Source organism: Peromyscus eremicus, chromosome 2 (assembly GCF_949786415.1).
Source record: "Peromyscus eremicus chromosome 2, PerEre_H2_v1, whole genome shotgun sequence".
Taxonomy (NCBI): Eukaryota; Metazoa; Chordata; class Mammalia; order Rodentia; family Cricetidae; genus Peromyscus; species Peromyscus eremicus.
Genome location: NC_081417.1, coordinates 114789398 through 114803187, shown reverse-complemented (window position 1 = coordinate 114803187; position 13790 = coordinate 114789398). Strand labels below are relative to the sequence as shown.

General features: G+C 43.3%; 1 protein-coding gene and 1 non-coding gene across 2 annotated transcripts in view; one reads left to right on the top strand and one right to left on the bottom strand.

The window, feature by feature from the left end:
• Ror1 (receptor tyrosine kinase like orphan receptor 1) overlaps positions 1 to 13790 on the bottom strand; it is a 160004-nt gene that overhangs the window by 11326 nt on the left and 134888 nt on the right. Inside the window, exon 9 of the mRNA XM_059255843.1 lies at positions 5067 to 5278. Within this exon, the coding sequence (XP_059111826.1) occupies positions 5067 to 5278 (212 nt within the window). The remainder of the gene's footprint in view (positions 1 to 5066; positions 5279 to 13790) is intronic.
• Positions 12388 to 12494, top strand: LOC131905359 (U6 spliceosomal RNA). Its single transcript, XR_009377891.1, has one exon. It is a non-coding gene; the product is annotated as a U6 spliceosomal RNA (small nuclear RNA).

The following is a 13790-nucleotide window of genomic DNA, read 5'->3' as shown; positions in this document are numbered from 1 at the left end:
TTGCTCTTTCTACCTGCAAGGTGCCAGACACACTACCTCAAAGCATCAAACACATCCTTCTTAAGTACTGTTTTTATCTTTCTTTCCCAGGTGAGAAAATAAAGGTTCAGAGAAGTGTTAAGTAAGTGGTTTGTTTAAGATCTCCTGCCAGTAGATAATGGAGCCAAGATCTGTAATCCAATCTTTCTACCTCTAAATCCTGGCTCTTTGAAGACTATCAAGACTACCTCCTAGCAATACACTGGGAGAAAAAATGTGGGTAGAACAGTTAGGCTCAGATCTTGGGGACTCTGGGCTACCAGCAGGAACTTTATAGCTTGAGACTGGTCCTTCCGAGTTGGTGAGTCATTTTACCCCGGGGGGAGCTCAGGCCCACCGGAGAATGGAGTGAGACAGAATAGAGAAGAGATGTTTCTCTCCAGGGAAGTGAAGAAGCAGTAGCAAAGGAAAGGAGGAGACAGGAGGAAAGCCCATGGGAAAAGGATCTCGAGATGGTGGTTAGGACGATCGGATGCTTTGGAGACATAAAAAGGATGGGAACCTGGAGAGGGTCAGTGCATTAAATCACACTGTCCGTGAGCCCCAGGAGCCCACATCAATAGGATGGTGAGCTCAGGAGCTGTGGGAGACTAAGTGGGAGAGGCTTGTCTTAAAAAACAAACAAATAAACAAAACATTGTGTATGGGTATTTTGCCTGCATGTATGTCCGTGCACCACAGGCATGCCCGGTGCCCATGGAAGCCGGAAAAGGGCATCAGATGCCTGGACCTGGAGTTACCAATGGTTGTGGGCTGCCATGTGGGTGCTGGGAATTGAAGCCAGCTCCACCGGAAGAGCAGCCAGTGCTCTTAAGGGCTGGACCATCTCTCCAGCCTCTGAGTGGGAAAGTTATTGAGGACAAAGTGATGTGACACCTGGGAAGGACAAGGTGTTCAAAAAGGGCAGTCAGACCATAGCAGGGCTTGGCAGACCTGGGAAAGGGATGGTACACATACAGGCATGCATAGACAAGGATGGATACACACACACACACACACACACACACACACACACACACACACACAATTTCAGTACCACCCTGGCTGAAAGACAGACGGAAGTGTAGCCTAGACGTTAAAAAAGAGAGCCAGCTGGTAAGCCATGAGGGTGGACTCATTCATTCAAAGCTACCGTCTTCAGAATGCCAGGGAGCTCTTCCCGTCAGCCAGGAGCTGTATGCAGGAGTCTGACCCTGTAGCTACTGGACTGTGACCTGCCTAGGCCCTACCCTCCTCTTCTTGTACCAATTCTCAAACTCCCCCACCTCTTAGCCTCTTTCCCTGCCTGCTAACCGTCGGTCAGGTAGGTGAGGAGATAGGAGGCTGAATGTCCTCTGTCCCTGCTGAGGGACATATTTCACAGACTGTCTCTCCACACACAAGATGCAATGGTCTGTTTTTGAGGACTGGGAGGGTTTGGGGAATCAGAGGCAGGGAAGGGAAGTGAGTTTCCAGGTCCCTCATTTTCTATAGTCCTACACCAAACCAAAGCACCCAAAGAAAGAGAACAACCGAAAAACTGTACAATTCACAATGCAATACAGAAAAGACTTGTTTAGTTTGGGCACCACTGGAAAACTCATTAAAAAATTAAGTAGCTTAAAATATTTTGCTGAAATTAAAAAACAAAATGGATAATAGACATCCAACATAGCCCTTCCCCCAGACAGTCTACTTCTTTGTCTGGAGGGCTGAGAAACTGGTGAAGGGCTTCTTAGGTGGCTCTGAGCCATGAGAGGGTGGCACGGTGAGAAAGGTCCACCTCCTGTCTGCTCACCCCTCTGCTAAGCCACCTCTCTGGTGAACTGGGACCCATCAGGAGCCGTTTTTTTTTGCAGCATCTCACCCTACTGCTGCGGGGCCCAGGCCCACCTTACAGCCAGCCTCTGCTGAGGCTGCTTACTGTCTTCTGGAAAAAGGGGTCAGTTTCTAATCTCCCGGAGAAGCCTCTCTTTAATCCAAACACTAAGGGGGAATGTTAGCAGTTCGACCACTGAGGAAAGACGGAAACAGATAGATTCCACCCTGAAAGGCACATTCAGTTGGATGAATACGGAACGTGGGGGTCTCTGGTTTTTTAATAGGACAAGGAAAAATTTAAGAAGGCCAGGGCAGGCCAGCGTCAACCCCTCAGTCCCTTTTTATTCCCGGCTCCAAAAGGCCCGGTTTGCATCTCATAGTGTGTTTGATCTTGGGCCTTTCCTCTTTCTTTCTTATTTGTGTCTCTTCCTTTTAGATTTTATAGGCACATGCAATATTTATGCGGCAGTGACCTTTCAAAGAAGTCTTAGAGATTGACTGTTTACATTTAGAAATTTTCTTGAAGGTCTCCAAAGCCCTTTGCGCTTCTTTCAGGAAAGGCACTTGGTAAGAACCAAAGCAAACAACTGGTAACTCAGAGCCGACTCCCTTAGGAGAGTGGGGGAGGGGGAGCCTTTGTTTTGTAGTTTCCTTCCCCCTCCCCCAACCCAGCACTTGAGCCAGCCCGACTTCCTGGCTTGATCCAGAAGAGCTTGTGAGCCATTTGTGGCTAAATTCCAAGTCCTGTATTGGAGAAATCTCCACACTGGGAACTTTTGGGAGGAATATGTCAAAAATTGGAAACAATGAAAACAATGTCTGCCCCATCCAGTCTCGGCCAATACCTCTTACATTCGTCTCTTTGATCGCAGAGGGTGGAGAAGGGTTATTACTTTGGCCAAATTTGACATGTTCCTCCCGGGGCTGGGGTACATCACTCAGGTTGTGACTGTAATCCTGGCCACGTCAAGCTTTCTGAGAAGCCAGGGGTGCCTCTGGCTCCCCAGCATAGATTGTCCAAGTGGATCCACCAGCTGCTTACTAATCCTTCTTCCCACTTTCGTGTGTGAATTACGTTGTAAAAACTTTGAGTTGGTGAGACCAAAGGTGTTATTGAGAACCAGAAAATCTTCTGCTCATATTTTATTCCATGGATTATTAAGCCTTTGATATTGACTGTGACTGTTCATCTGGTTTTTTTCAGGGGAGTCTAGGTTGCCCTACTTATACAACAGCATACTAGCATCTACTTTGTGTAATACCTATTAAGATAAAAGATGGCCAGGCGGTGGTAGCGCACGACTTTAATCCCAGCACTGGGGAGGCAGAGGCAGGCGGATCTCTGTGAGTTCGAGGCCAGCCTGGTCTACAAAGTGAGTTCCAGGAAAGGTGCAAAACTACACAGAGAAACCCTGTCTCAAAAAACCAAAAAAAAAAGATCAAATGTGATCATGGAAATAAAAGCTCCTGTCTTGGTACTCTATATTAATCAGTATGTACTAACGTTCTCTGTTTATGCCACAGAGGTCTCTGAATTCTTTATTTGAAAAACTGTTAATTCAAAGATCCCTGCCTGTTAGAGATCGTGTATTATAAGCAATCCTCCACTAAGAATGGAATTAAGATAATGAGCAAGGCTAAGCTTATATATATATAAAATCATTTTTTTTCCTGAATGGAAGTCACTATTCCATGGATTCCAGCACAGTAGTCAGGACTGATTTCCTAGGACAGTGGCTACTGTATGCTGTGTCCATTGCTACCAACTCAATGACACAGAAACGACAGGGAAAGAAACTCCCAGAACAATGGTTGTTGTACAGCAATCTTGAAGGCATAGTATATGTAAAAGTCCCCCAAAGCCCACTGACTCTCAGAATGTGCACTGATACCAGCCCCTTTTCTCTCCTCCACCCTTGCAGTAGTATGAAGTAGGAAGAATTGAGTGTGGCATAACATTAAATACTGTAATGCATTCAAACAAGCTAGCCAGAAGCTGGGGTTTCAAAAGCATGGAGCCCTCCTCTCAGCATCCCCAATCTATCTGACATGAGCTCACCTCTAGGATGTGCATTATTATTATTTTAAGTGGTAGAAATTCACACTTATCTAGTGAGCACTGGTTTGACTTAAGAAACAATATTTGAAAGTAAATTTTTGGCATTTAAAGAACCTGAAAACTTCACCCACAAATATGACTTTGTAACTGCAAATGTGTTTTGAAGACTTTAAAACAAAAGTCTAAAACATTAAGTGAAATAAAATAATATGAGGTGTGATAGTCTCCATAATTCCATTCTACTTAATAAGCAAGGAGACGAGTTCGTTTGAGTCTGAAGACATTGTTTTTCCTAAAAATCTTCTTATGAAGATCAAGAGAATAATACACAGGAAGGAGTCAAATAGATTTGTTGCATGCATAGTCTTCTAGATCGGAACAAGATGAAATGGTAAGCACTTGGAAGCAAGAATTTTGAGCTGTTGAAATGAGTCTCTGCAGAAGGGCCTTGGACTGAGATGCTGGCCATCCTGAGAGCTTGGGGACCACAGTGCTGGATCTAGAATAGTGGCTGCATTCAGAGCAAGGCCAGTGACCCTGGGATCCTCACCACGACCTTAAGCAACCGCCATGTTGAAAGACATGTAGGAAAAGCAACAAGAAAAAGGGTTGATTGGCAGAGAGGGGGAAGGCTCGGTGGACTACCATAGAATAGCTTCAAAGAGTGCCAGGAAGAAAACCTTTCTATTAAAAGGAACAACAACAACAACAAAAAGTAACAAAAAGCACATGACATATAATTTACCATTAGTCATTCAAAATTATATAGTATAGTATAACAGATTTCTATGTTTACATCATGTGCCATAAAACAGGCAAGTTTGTAAACAATGTTAGATCTCTTTTCTCTCACTTTGGTTAAAAGAGCACGGAATTCCCTTCTTTGAATTTGAAAACCAGTTCACACTCTGAGCCCTGTGAGCCTGGCAGAGAGCCCTTCTGGCCTGACCGCTCCAGTGCAAGGCTGTGGTCTGGCTTGCCCCACGTTGGGGCAGGTACAGCTGCTGAAAGGAAGCTTGAGCTGCTTCTGGCCAGGACAGAGGAGTTACAGGGTTAGTTTTGTTTGTTTGTTTCTCTGTGTTTGCTGAACTCTGCCTGTGTCTCCTCCGGTGTCAAGTGGGAGGGTCGCAGTGGTTTGCGCTCCCCTGAATTGCACCATTCATCCTACCTTGGGCTTGTATGCATTCAGCATGGACATCTCTACATTTTGTCCTCTAACGGGTTTTGGTTGCCTCTGGACGGGTGGTGATGACGACTTCTGGTTATTGCGGCAGACACAGATGAAGAAGAAGAGGAAGGCGATGGCCAGCGGAATGGCCACACTTGGCACCAGAATGTACAGGATTTCCATTTTATTCTTCTCTTTGGAATCTTTGGAATCTGGGTACAGAAAAAAAGGGCAAGAGTTACACTTGTTAAAACAAAGATGTCTAATATTACCTTGCAAAGTTTAATGATTTATTCTATACACACAAATTCACAGAGAAAAAAAGAATCTAATACTTATTACGATTTGTTTCTATCAAAACCGTGACATAGTTTATTGAAGTTTAAAAGTTGAAAGTTCAAATGTTTGAAAATCACAGAGGGACATTATGAAGGTTTAGGATGTGTGAGGGAACCTATGACGTTGCCCCTCTCCAGCAGCAGACCTGCATTTCCCTCACACCTTAAAAGTTAAGTGACATGTGAATGTGCTGTGTACATTGAAGCCTTAATGCAGACCACAGGGCTCTTCTCCACTAGCGGTCAGCCCAGGTCAACTGCTACAGCATGGTGCTCCTGAGTTCTAAGAGGCCTCAGCCTTGGGTGTTAGGGGCATGCAGGGCCAGGCCCAACCCTTCCAGGATCAACATGATGGTAGAATCCTGGTCCTGGTTTCAGAAGGCACTGCCTTTGGAATGCGGGGGCCTGCGGGCAGGCTGAGTTCAGTGTCTGGTAAGCTGTGCAACTCAAGCCAACCATTCAGCAATCTGGCCTCACTTTCTCTCATCTAGAAGGGAAGTAAATGTTCTGGAGGGTGTCTACAAGTCCTTCCAACACAGAAGCGCTGTATAACTTGACACTTTTTGAAACCCCAGAATTTGTCTTGAATGGTTTCATATGAACCCAGTAATTGTGAGTGCTAACACTTTGAAGTGTAGTTTTGAAATCTTATACATCCATTTTACCATCTCTTGGCAAGGAATATAATATGTATAGAAGGATATGAGGTATGCTTTTCTTTTTATTAATTTGAGCCTGACCAGTAAAGCCAAAAGCTTTGGGCATATGTCATCATCAATGAATTATTTGTCTGGTAAAATAAACACATGAATTATGGGATGGTAATTAGAGGGGTTATGAAAATGGCATACCCTGACCACCAAGATCAGCTGTCTGTCTTTAACAAAGCCCAAAGTGTGAACATTCTGAGTGACAGAAAATTCAGAGATGCTTATTTACTCTACAGAAGAATCAACACGCTTCCATCGGCTATCCTTCCACTCCTTCAGTGGGTCAACAATTGTGAGCCACTGTGGGCCAAGATCTGTTCTAGGAACTGGAGTGTAGAAGGAATTGCTGCATGCCCTTGTTTTTAGGAATCTCACAGTCTTATAAGGAAATGGAAAAGCTGTTATTACAATATGCTGTAATGCTGATGCACAACTATCAATAGAATGACAATGCAACCCAGAGGGAGTCCCTTTAAATAAGGAGGTCCCTCGGCATGTGTAAGTGAAAATAGTCTTTACTTTCCCACCTTCTTTGAGACACTTCCTTTAGGTGAGATGCCACAGTACTCAGCCGTACTTTGCCTTCTTCTCAAACACATTCAGTATGTAACCTTAAGGAGGAGCCCCCAAAACTGGATGTTGAGAACACTCTGTGTGTTGACGCTCCCAAGGGCTTGGGGAAGGGTTTACATTTGCTTACTGAGCTCAATTAAAAAAAATAGCATTTTTACTATTTATTTTTCTAGGCACAAAATTATGCTTGCTATCACTATTACTACTGGGTACTTTTCAAAATGAACTCACTTTGTGGTGACAACCCCAACAACTCCAGGGGAAAAGCAAAATGCACATCCCTATTTTTATAATGAGGAATCTGAAGGCCAGGGTAGCTAAGCCACTTGCTAGCCCGAGGACAGGCAGATGGCAGGTCAGAGGCTGGGTGTCTCCCAATCGGTTTTACTCCATGCCCCCAGCTCTAGCTGTGACCCTGTGCTACCAAGGGTTGAATGCTTGATCTTAGGTACCTCTCTTCTCATGGTGGGAGCTATGGGGGGCAGGGAACCTGCAAGGTAGTGAGTAGCACCAAAGTTTCCAGCTCTCCACTTTCCACTGTGATGTGTAAACAGCAAACCTAGGAACTGAGGGGGCTCACACAAACACTACAATCTCTCCAATAGTGATTATGTTTGCAATGTCTGGGGGTAGACAGAAAAGAATCAGGCAAGTGGAAGAATGCACACCACAGGCTCTAATGTGAGCACTCGTGCACACACACTGTGCACACAGGTTAGAGACAATATGGCCCAGTAAAGGAAGCATACATTTGAAAGTCAGACACTTGTGAATTCTGCTTTTATCATCTAGGTCAAGTTGAGCCAGTATTTGCCGTGCCAAACAAACTTGTATGCAAGATGAAAACCTCTGGATTTCACAGAGTTGCTATAAACACAGTAATATGGAAAGTACCTTTTCTAGTATCTGTTGCAACTCAGAGTTTTCCCTTAGAAGGGGATTCTGGGATAAACATTTGGAGCTGGAAAGTCCAAATAACCTTAAGCAAGACTCACCCTCTCTGATCTCCACCTTTTCCTGTATTCAACAGGAATAATAATAGCTAGTCTCCCAATCTTATTTGGTTCACGTGAGACTCAAATGGGATCAGGTTCATGAAAGAACCCTGGATAATTGAAAATTGCTGTTCAGTTGTTGGATGCTATATTATTAACATTATAGAATTTCTCGGTATGAGCAGGCTATCCTTGCTGTTATTCTTGGATTTTTCAGTGAAATCATTATGAGCGTAACGATTACAAAAGGAATGAGGCTAATTTACTACTAATGTAACGCTCGTTATTTTTCCAACCCAGAGTTTTAGCAACAAGAGAAAGTGGGGTCTCACCTGTCTGCCAACAAAGGAGTCTATTCTACATTCATTCCCTATCAAATTATGCACGGAAGGAAGGCCTTTTATTGTAAATGGGCGGTCTGGGAAAAATGCTCCTGTGGGTCTGTTGGAGAATAAACTTCAAGAGGCTAAATCCTTTTAACACACCCAGACTTGGCTCCTCCGCTTACACAGGATGGTGGGGGCACAGCAGGCAGAATTCCCTTGCCAAGTGAAACAGTCCCAAGGGACAGTAGGTGGTCATGTTGGGAGAAGAAAAGCTCAGGGTATCCCAAGACGTCATCGAGGCCATTCCTCTCCCATGCCACTGTCTGCTCTTGGCTAGAAGGGGGGTGGTGCATCTTCTGGCACAGCAGCAGCAGTAGCAACAACAACAACTACAACAAGAAGCCTTAAAAAAAGATGCTCCATAGAACAATGACCAGCCTTTATGAGAAATAAAACTAACTCCTGCCTGGGCATTAAATTAAAAGAAAAAGCATGTGATATGATATGTGTGTGTGTGGGGGGGTGTATTTATGCCACAGCATGCCTGAGGAGTCAGAAAACGTGAGGAAGCTGATTCTTTTTCCTTCCACCATGTGGATCCTGGGAATCAAACTCAGGTCCTCAGGCTTGACTGCAAGCGCCTTTACCCACTGATCCCTCTCACCTGCCCCTGTCTGGCTGTTACGGTTTACACATTTTCACTCCTCATTTTAACCTGGCACTTGGGCATGATCTCAGTTTACATGCAGAGACCTTGAAGCTGAGAAAGGATAAACTATTTGCCAAAGCTAGGCAGTAGCAGTGTCCTCCGACACCAACACTGCCACGCTTCCTAAATTAGGTCACAGATAGTTACCCACAGTACCGGATGGGATGCTTTTCATCATTTTGGATTCTAAGATTCCTTTTCAATGAGGACTCCTATCTGTGGGGATCACACTCGGCACGGACACATCACACTGGATCAAGCGCCATTGTTCTTGAAAAGGTATCAGAACATCAAATGCACTGCCAAGAAACTGGCTAGAGATTTTTAATACACTGGGACAACTTTGAAAGTTAAATGCACTTGTTAGTTATATCACGTAGAGTACTTGGGGTTTTGGGAACCAATAATGCAGTAAAGATCACATGATCAATTTCCTTTCAAAAATCAACAGCTTGATATCACACACCCTACATCCTGTTTTATTTTTACAAGGCTATTCAATACTTTGATTAGTGACTAAATACAATTCAGAAAATATTCTTTCTTATCCTGGGGCTTAAAGCAAGGAAAGCATGATTCATTTAAGAGGGACTTTAATAAGTGAAATTATCACCCGAGATGTTGTTCTTGAGTTCAAACAAAATGTGCTGATTTTAAACAGAAGAGGGAAGACATTTGACAGAACTTTAGAATGCAAAGGAAATGAAAAAAAAATCTTAAGACATCTGAAAAAGATGTAAAAAAAAAAACATAGAAAAGAGGAATGAATCCCTGTCACTTATCTGAAAACCATAGAATAAGTGAGTCTGTAGTATGCAGACTGATATTTTAATATAGGCCTAGAAGCCAAGGGAGGAAGAACCATAATTAGGTCTTCAGTTGGCAGATGTGCCCAGAATTTAAGCCCCTGGCTTGAGTCTAGAAACACCCAGAACACACTGTCTATTCTCAGATGAATTCTATGCTTAAAAGTGAAATAGCTCCTGTGAATGATGAAGTTGATTTCTCTGCAGTGAGTGTCTTAGTTACACTAAGGGCACACAGCACATTTGTGAGCAGCAGGGGAAAATCTTAGAATCTGTACACATTTACTAAAGCTAAACTCAGAGCTTCCTTCTCTTCCTCTGTGAAATGAAAAAAAAAAAAAAAAGGAGCGATCTTTCTTAATTAGGAAAAGATTTTTAATTTTAAAAATACATAGAATGAAACTGACCAATTTTAAGTATATAGCTTAATGACGCTAAATATATTTGTACTATGAGGCAAATGGCATAGGGAAATTTTTCATCTTGCAAAATTAAAACTTCTATCCATTTCTATTGCTCATTCTAACCCCACTCTAACAATTACCATTCTACTTTCTATTTTGACAAATTTGACCATTTTTGAGTCTCATGAAAATGGAATCACAGCATTTATTTTTGTGACTATCTTATCTTTGAATAATGTCCTCAGGGTTTATCATATTGTACTATATGACAGAATTTCCTTCTTTTTAAAACTAAACAATATTCTACAGCATGTATGTTCCCTCAGTTTGTCTTAGTTGGGGTTTCTATTGCTATGATAAAACACCAGGACCAAAAGCAACTTGAGGAAAGAGTTGATTTCACTTACAGCCTATAGACTGCCATCCAGGGAGGTCAGGGCAGGAACTGATGCAGAGGCCATGGGAGAACACTGCTTAGTGGCTTGCTCATGACTTGCTCAGACTGCTTTCTTACAGCATCTAGGACCACTAGCCTAGGGATGGCACCACCCACAGTGAGCTGGTCCCTCCCACATCAACCATAAACCATCAATCAAGAAAACACTCTACAGGTCTATCTGTATCAATTCCTCAGTTGAGGGTTCCTCCTCCCAAATGACTCTAATTTGTGTTAAGTTGACATAAAACTAGCCAAAAGCCATTCATTCACAAGTATTTGGGTTGCTGTAGTGAACATGAATGCTTAAATATCTCTTCAAGATCCTGCCTTCAATTCTTTTAGATAAGTACCCAAAAATGAGACTGGTGGATTATATGTGGGTTCTACTTTTACTTCTTTACTTTTAGTAGACCTATTTGAGAGTGGTAAATCCAATACATCCAAACTTCAGCAAAATATTTGACCAAGAATCTTGTCTGATGCATGTCATCCTTATGAGTGATATGGAGGGTGGGGTGGTAGCAGCATTGGGGGGTTAATAATTTGCCATATACCTTTGCCTAATATTGTTAAACAGCAAATCAAAATGAAATTATAGAGGGCTACACTTTAGCGAAACTGCCTGATTCACTTTGTCAGTGATGATTTCCTTATTCTTCTCGAAGAGGGCCAACCCTAGGACAAATCAGCAGCTGAAATTTGTAGACAAATACTAGAATTTGCATTCTAGCTGAAGAAAGACCTTGCTCATAAAATCCAGGATTTACAAAGTTCAAACAGGTAGTGATGTAACCCACTCCCTTCCCTTTGAAGGCAAGTTCAGGGTTCAAGTGGAGCACAGGCAGTATGATGGAAATGCCCTAAGGACATCATATATGGACTCCCAGCCAGCCACATAGCAGCTTCCATTGCCAATACTGGGAAATAACCAAGCATGACACGGACTACTTCAGCTTGGGCTGGTTACAAAACACGAAGTGATGTATTCTCCAAAGAGGTGTCTTCTAATTTGAAAAAGCAAGAACCATCCAGAGGCAGAGAATAGGTAAGGAAAAGGAGCCAAAGAGAAAGCCAAATTAGGATAAGACATTTTGATGAATCTGTAGTGCTGGGGGTGGGACCAGGGCCTGTGTATGCTTGCCAAGTACCCCAACTTTGCACTGTACCCTCAGCTTGTCAGTTTTGGCTTCTGTATTACAGAAGCTGACCTGGGAGTGCTGGGAACCACTCCACTTCAGAGGAGAGCAAGTGCTCCATCCCTGGGGAGTCTCATGGGTCCTCCCAAGGTTCTCTGATTTTATAAACTTGAGTGAACACAGCTAAGTTAGGGCCCTACAAAACTCTTGACGCCTACAAAGCAATGCCAAGTCAGTGAATCCCGAGTGTCCTCAGACAGCCATGTCCTAGTCTTTTTCTGTTTTGTTCACAGCTGACTTCTGTGGGCACTACCAATGGGAGCCCCTGATCTGTCTTCCAACAGCAGTGGGTGGATGCAGGGAAAGCGTGTGGGAGAGCAGCTTCTTCCTTCCCTGTCCTCGATAACACACCCCTTTAAACAATTATCCAAACTCTCTTTCTTCTGCTTGTGCTGTTTGTTTCCTGCCAGAAGCATGAATGGCTGCTATCAGGTCAACAGCAACCACCATTGTGGACTATCAGAAGTCTGTCATCAAAGAGAGGCGATGAGCAGTTCATATTGGCATGGGTCTGAAGAGTGATGAGTTTTCCCAAGTTTATTTCAAGAGCAGCTACACAGTGGGTCAACAACTGGGCATTTCATTGGCAGGTTGAAATTCAACAGGGACTGGAGACATAGCTCAGTGGTTAACATAGACTGCTCGTGCCGAAGACCTTAGTTCAGTCCCTAGCACCTGTGTGCAGTGGCTCACCACCATCTATAACTCCAGCTTCGGGGAATCTAATGCTGAATCTCTGAGACTCCATGGACACTTGCACTCACACATTACATATGCAGATCCATATGCATGTGTAGATTTACCTATAATTAAAAAATAAAACTAGTGTCTTCTTCAGCTGCACATATACTAAAATTAGATTGATACAGAGAAGATTAGCATGATCCCTGCACAAGGATAACATGCACATTCATAAAGCATTCCATATTTAAAACAAAACAAAATTTAAAAAAGCAACAAAAAACTAATCTTAAACTAAACCACCATCACCACTACCAACAGCAAAAACCACCTTGAAAGCACATTATTTTTTGGCTACAAATATAGCATGGCTGAGCAGTATATTTTGGTTCACTAATGCTCATTTCTTTGTTGCAAATAAAGACTAGAAACTAAAGTACATTTTGGAAATCTGCAGCACAAAAATAGCTCTTCCAGGACTCTGCAGACTACAAAAGGTTCGTCTCCATCCCTCGCCACCATCCGGCTCGCTGTAATGTTCAATTTTGGTTTAAAGAGATGGCTGAATGACAAATTGCCTCGCAACAGGTCTTCTGTGAAATACGGGAGAAGGCTGCTGACAGTGAGTTAGAAACTGCAGTGTTCGCAATCTGGAAAACATCTGCCCTGCCCAGAGTGGTAAACTACCACCCTGCAGAAAATGGTCTGTGACAAAGCAGAGCCCAAGAGGGTGTTTGGGAAGTGATGGGACAAGTCAAGGCTATTCAGGTACAGGACCCAACAATGTGCCCTTTGACAAATTGTTGCAAGCCGAGATGCCGGAGGACAAACCAAAGCCACGGGCCAGCTATATCCACTCCGAATGGAGCCACGTGGGCACTAGCAAAAGCCATCCTGCTGCTTAGGAGCTGGGCGGCTTTGGTAGAGGAGAGACCTTTACATAAGGAGAAATAGGAAACACACAGCAGGTGTCAGTGGGGGAGAACACTGACAAAACGTGTCCTTTTCAGTTCAGTTTCTGACGAGTTTCCACCTCACCCAAAGCTAGTGGCACAGTGATGGGCACTGGCTACCAGGGCTCACTGTGGTTCTGCCTTTCTCATTTGATCCCCTCACTAGATAGTATGTGTCCATAGGGTGTTGTCTAGCTCATTCAGAGTCTGACGCCTAGAAGCTCAAGGCACACTGGTCATTCAGTGAGTGACAGTCTTTCTCAGGTCAGAAGTGCCTGGGATATGAACGATAAACAGGAGGAATGAGAGGTGAGGCCTTGCTCATACTACTTTACGTCCTGAAAAAAGAGAAAAAAAAAAAAAAAAGCTTCCTCTAAGAATCCTTTAGGCACACGTACCTGATCCTGCCCAGGCAACTCCCAGAATTCTAAGTAGCTGTATTAGATTGAACTTAATTTTATATTCTATTCTAGAGTGAAAATTCACAGCTAAAACAATCGTCAGCAAACTTGGAGTGTGGGTATTTTAGAAAGCATAACCAATGCCAGTATTTTCTGCTTAAAACTTACACTATTTCTTTTAGACGGACTGAGT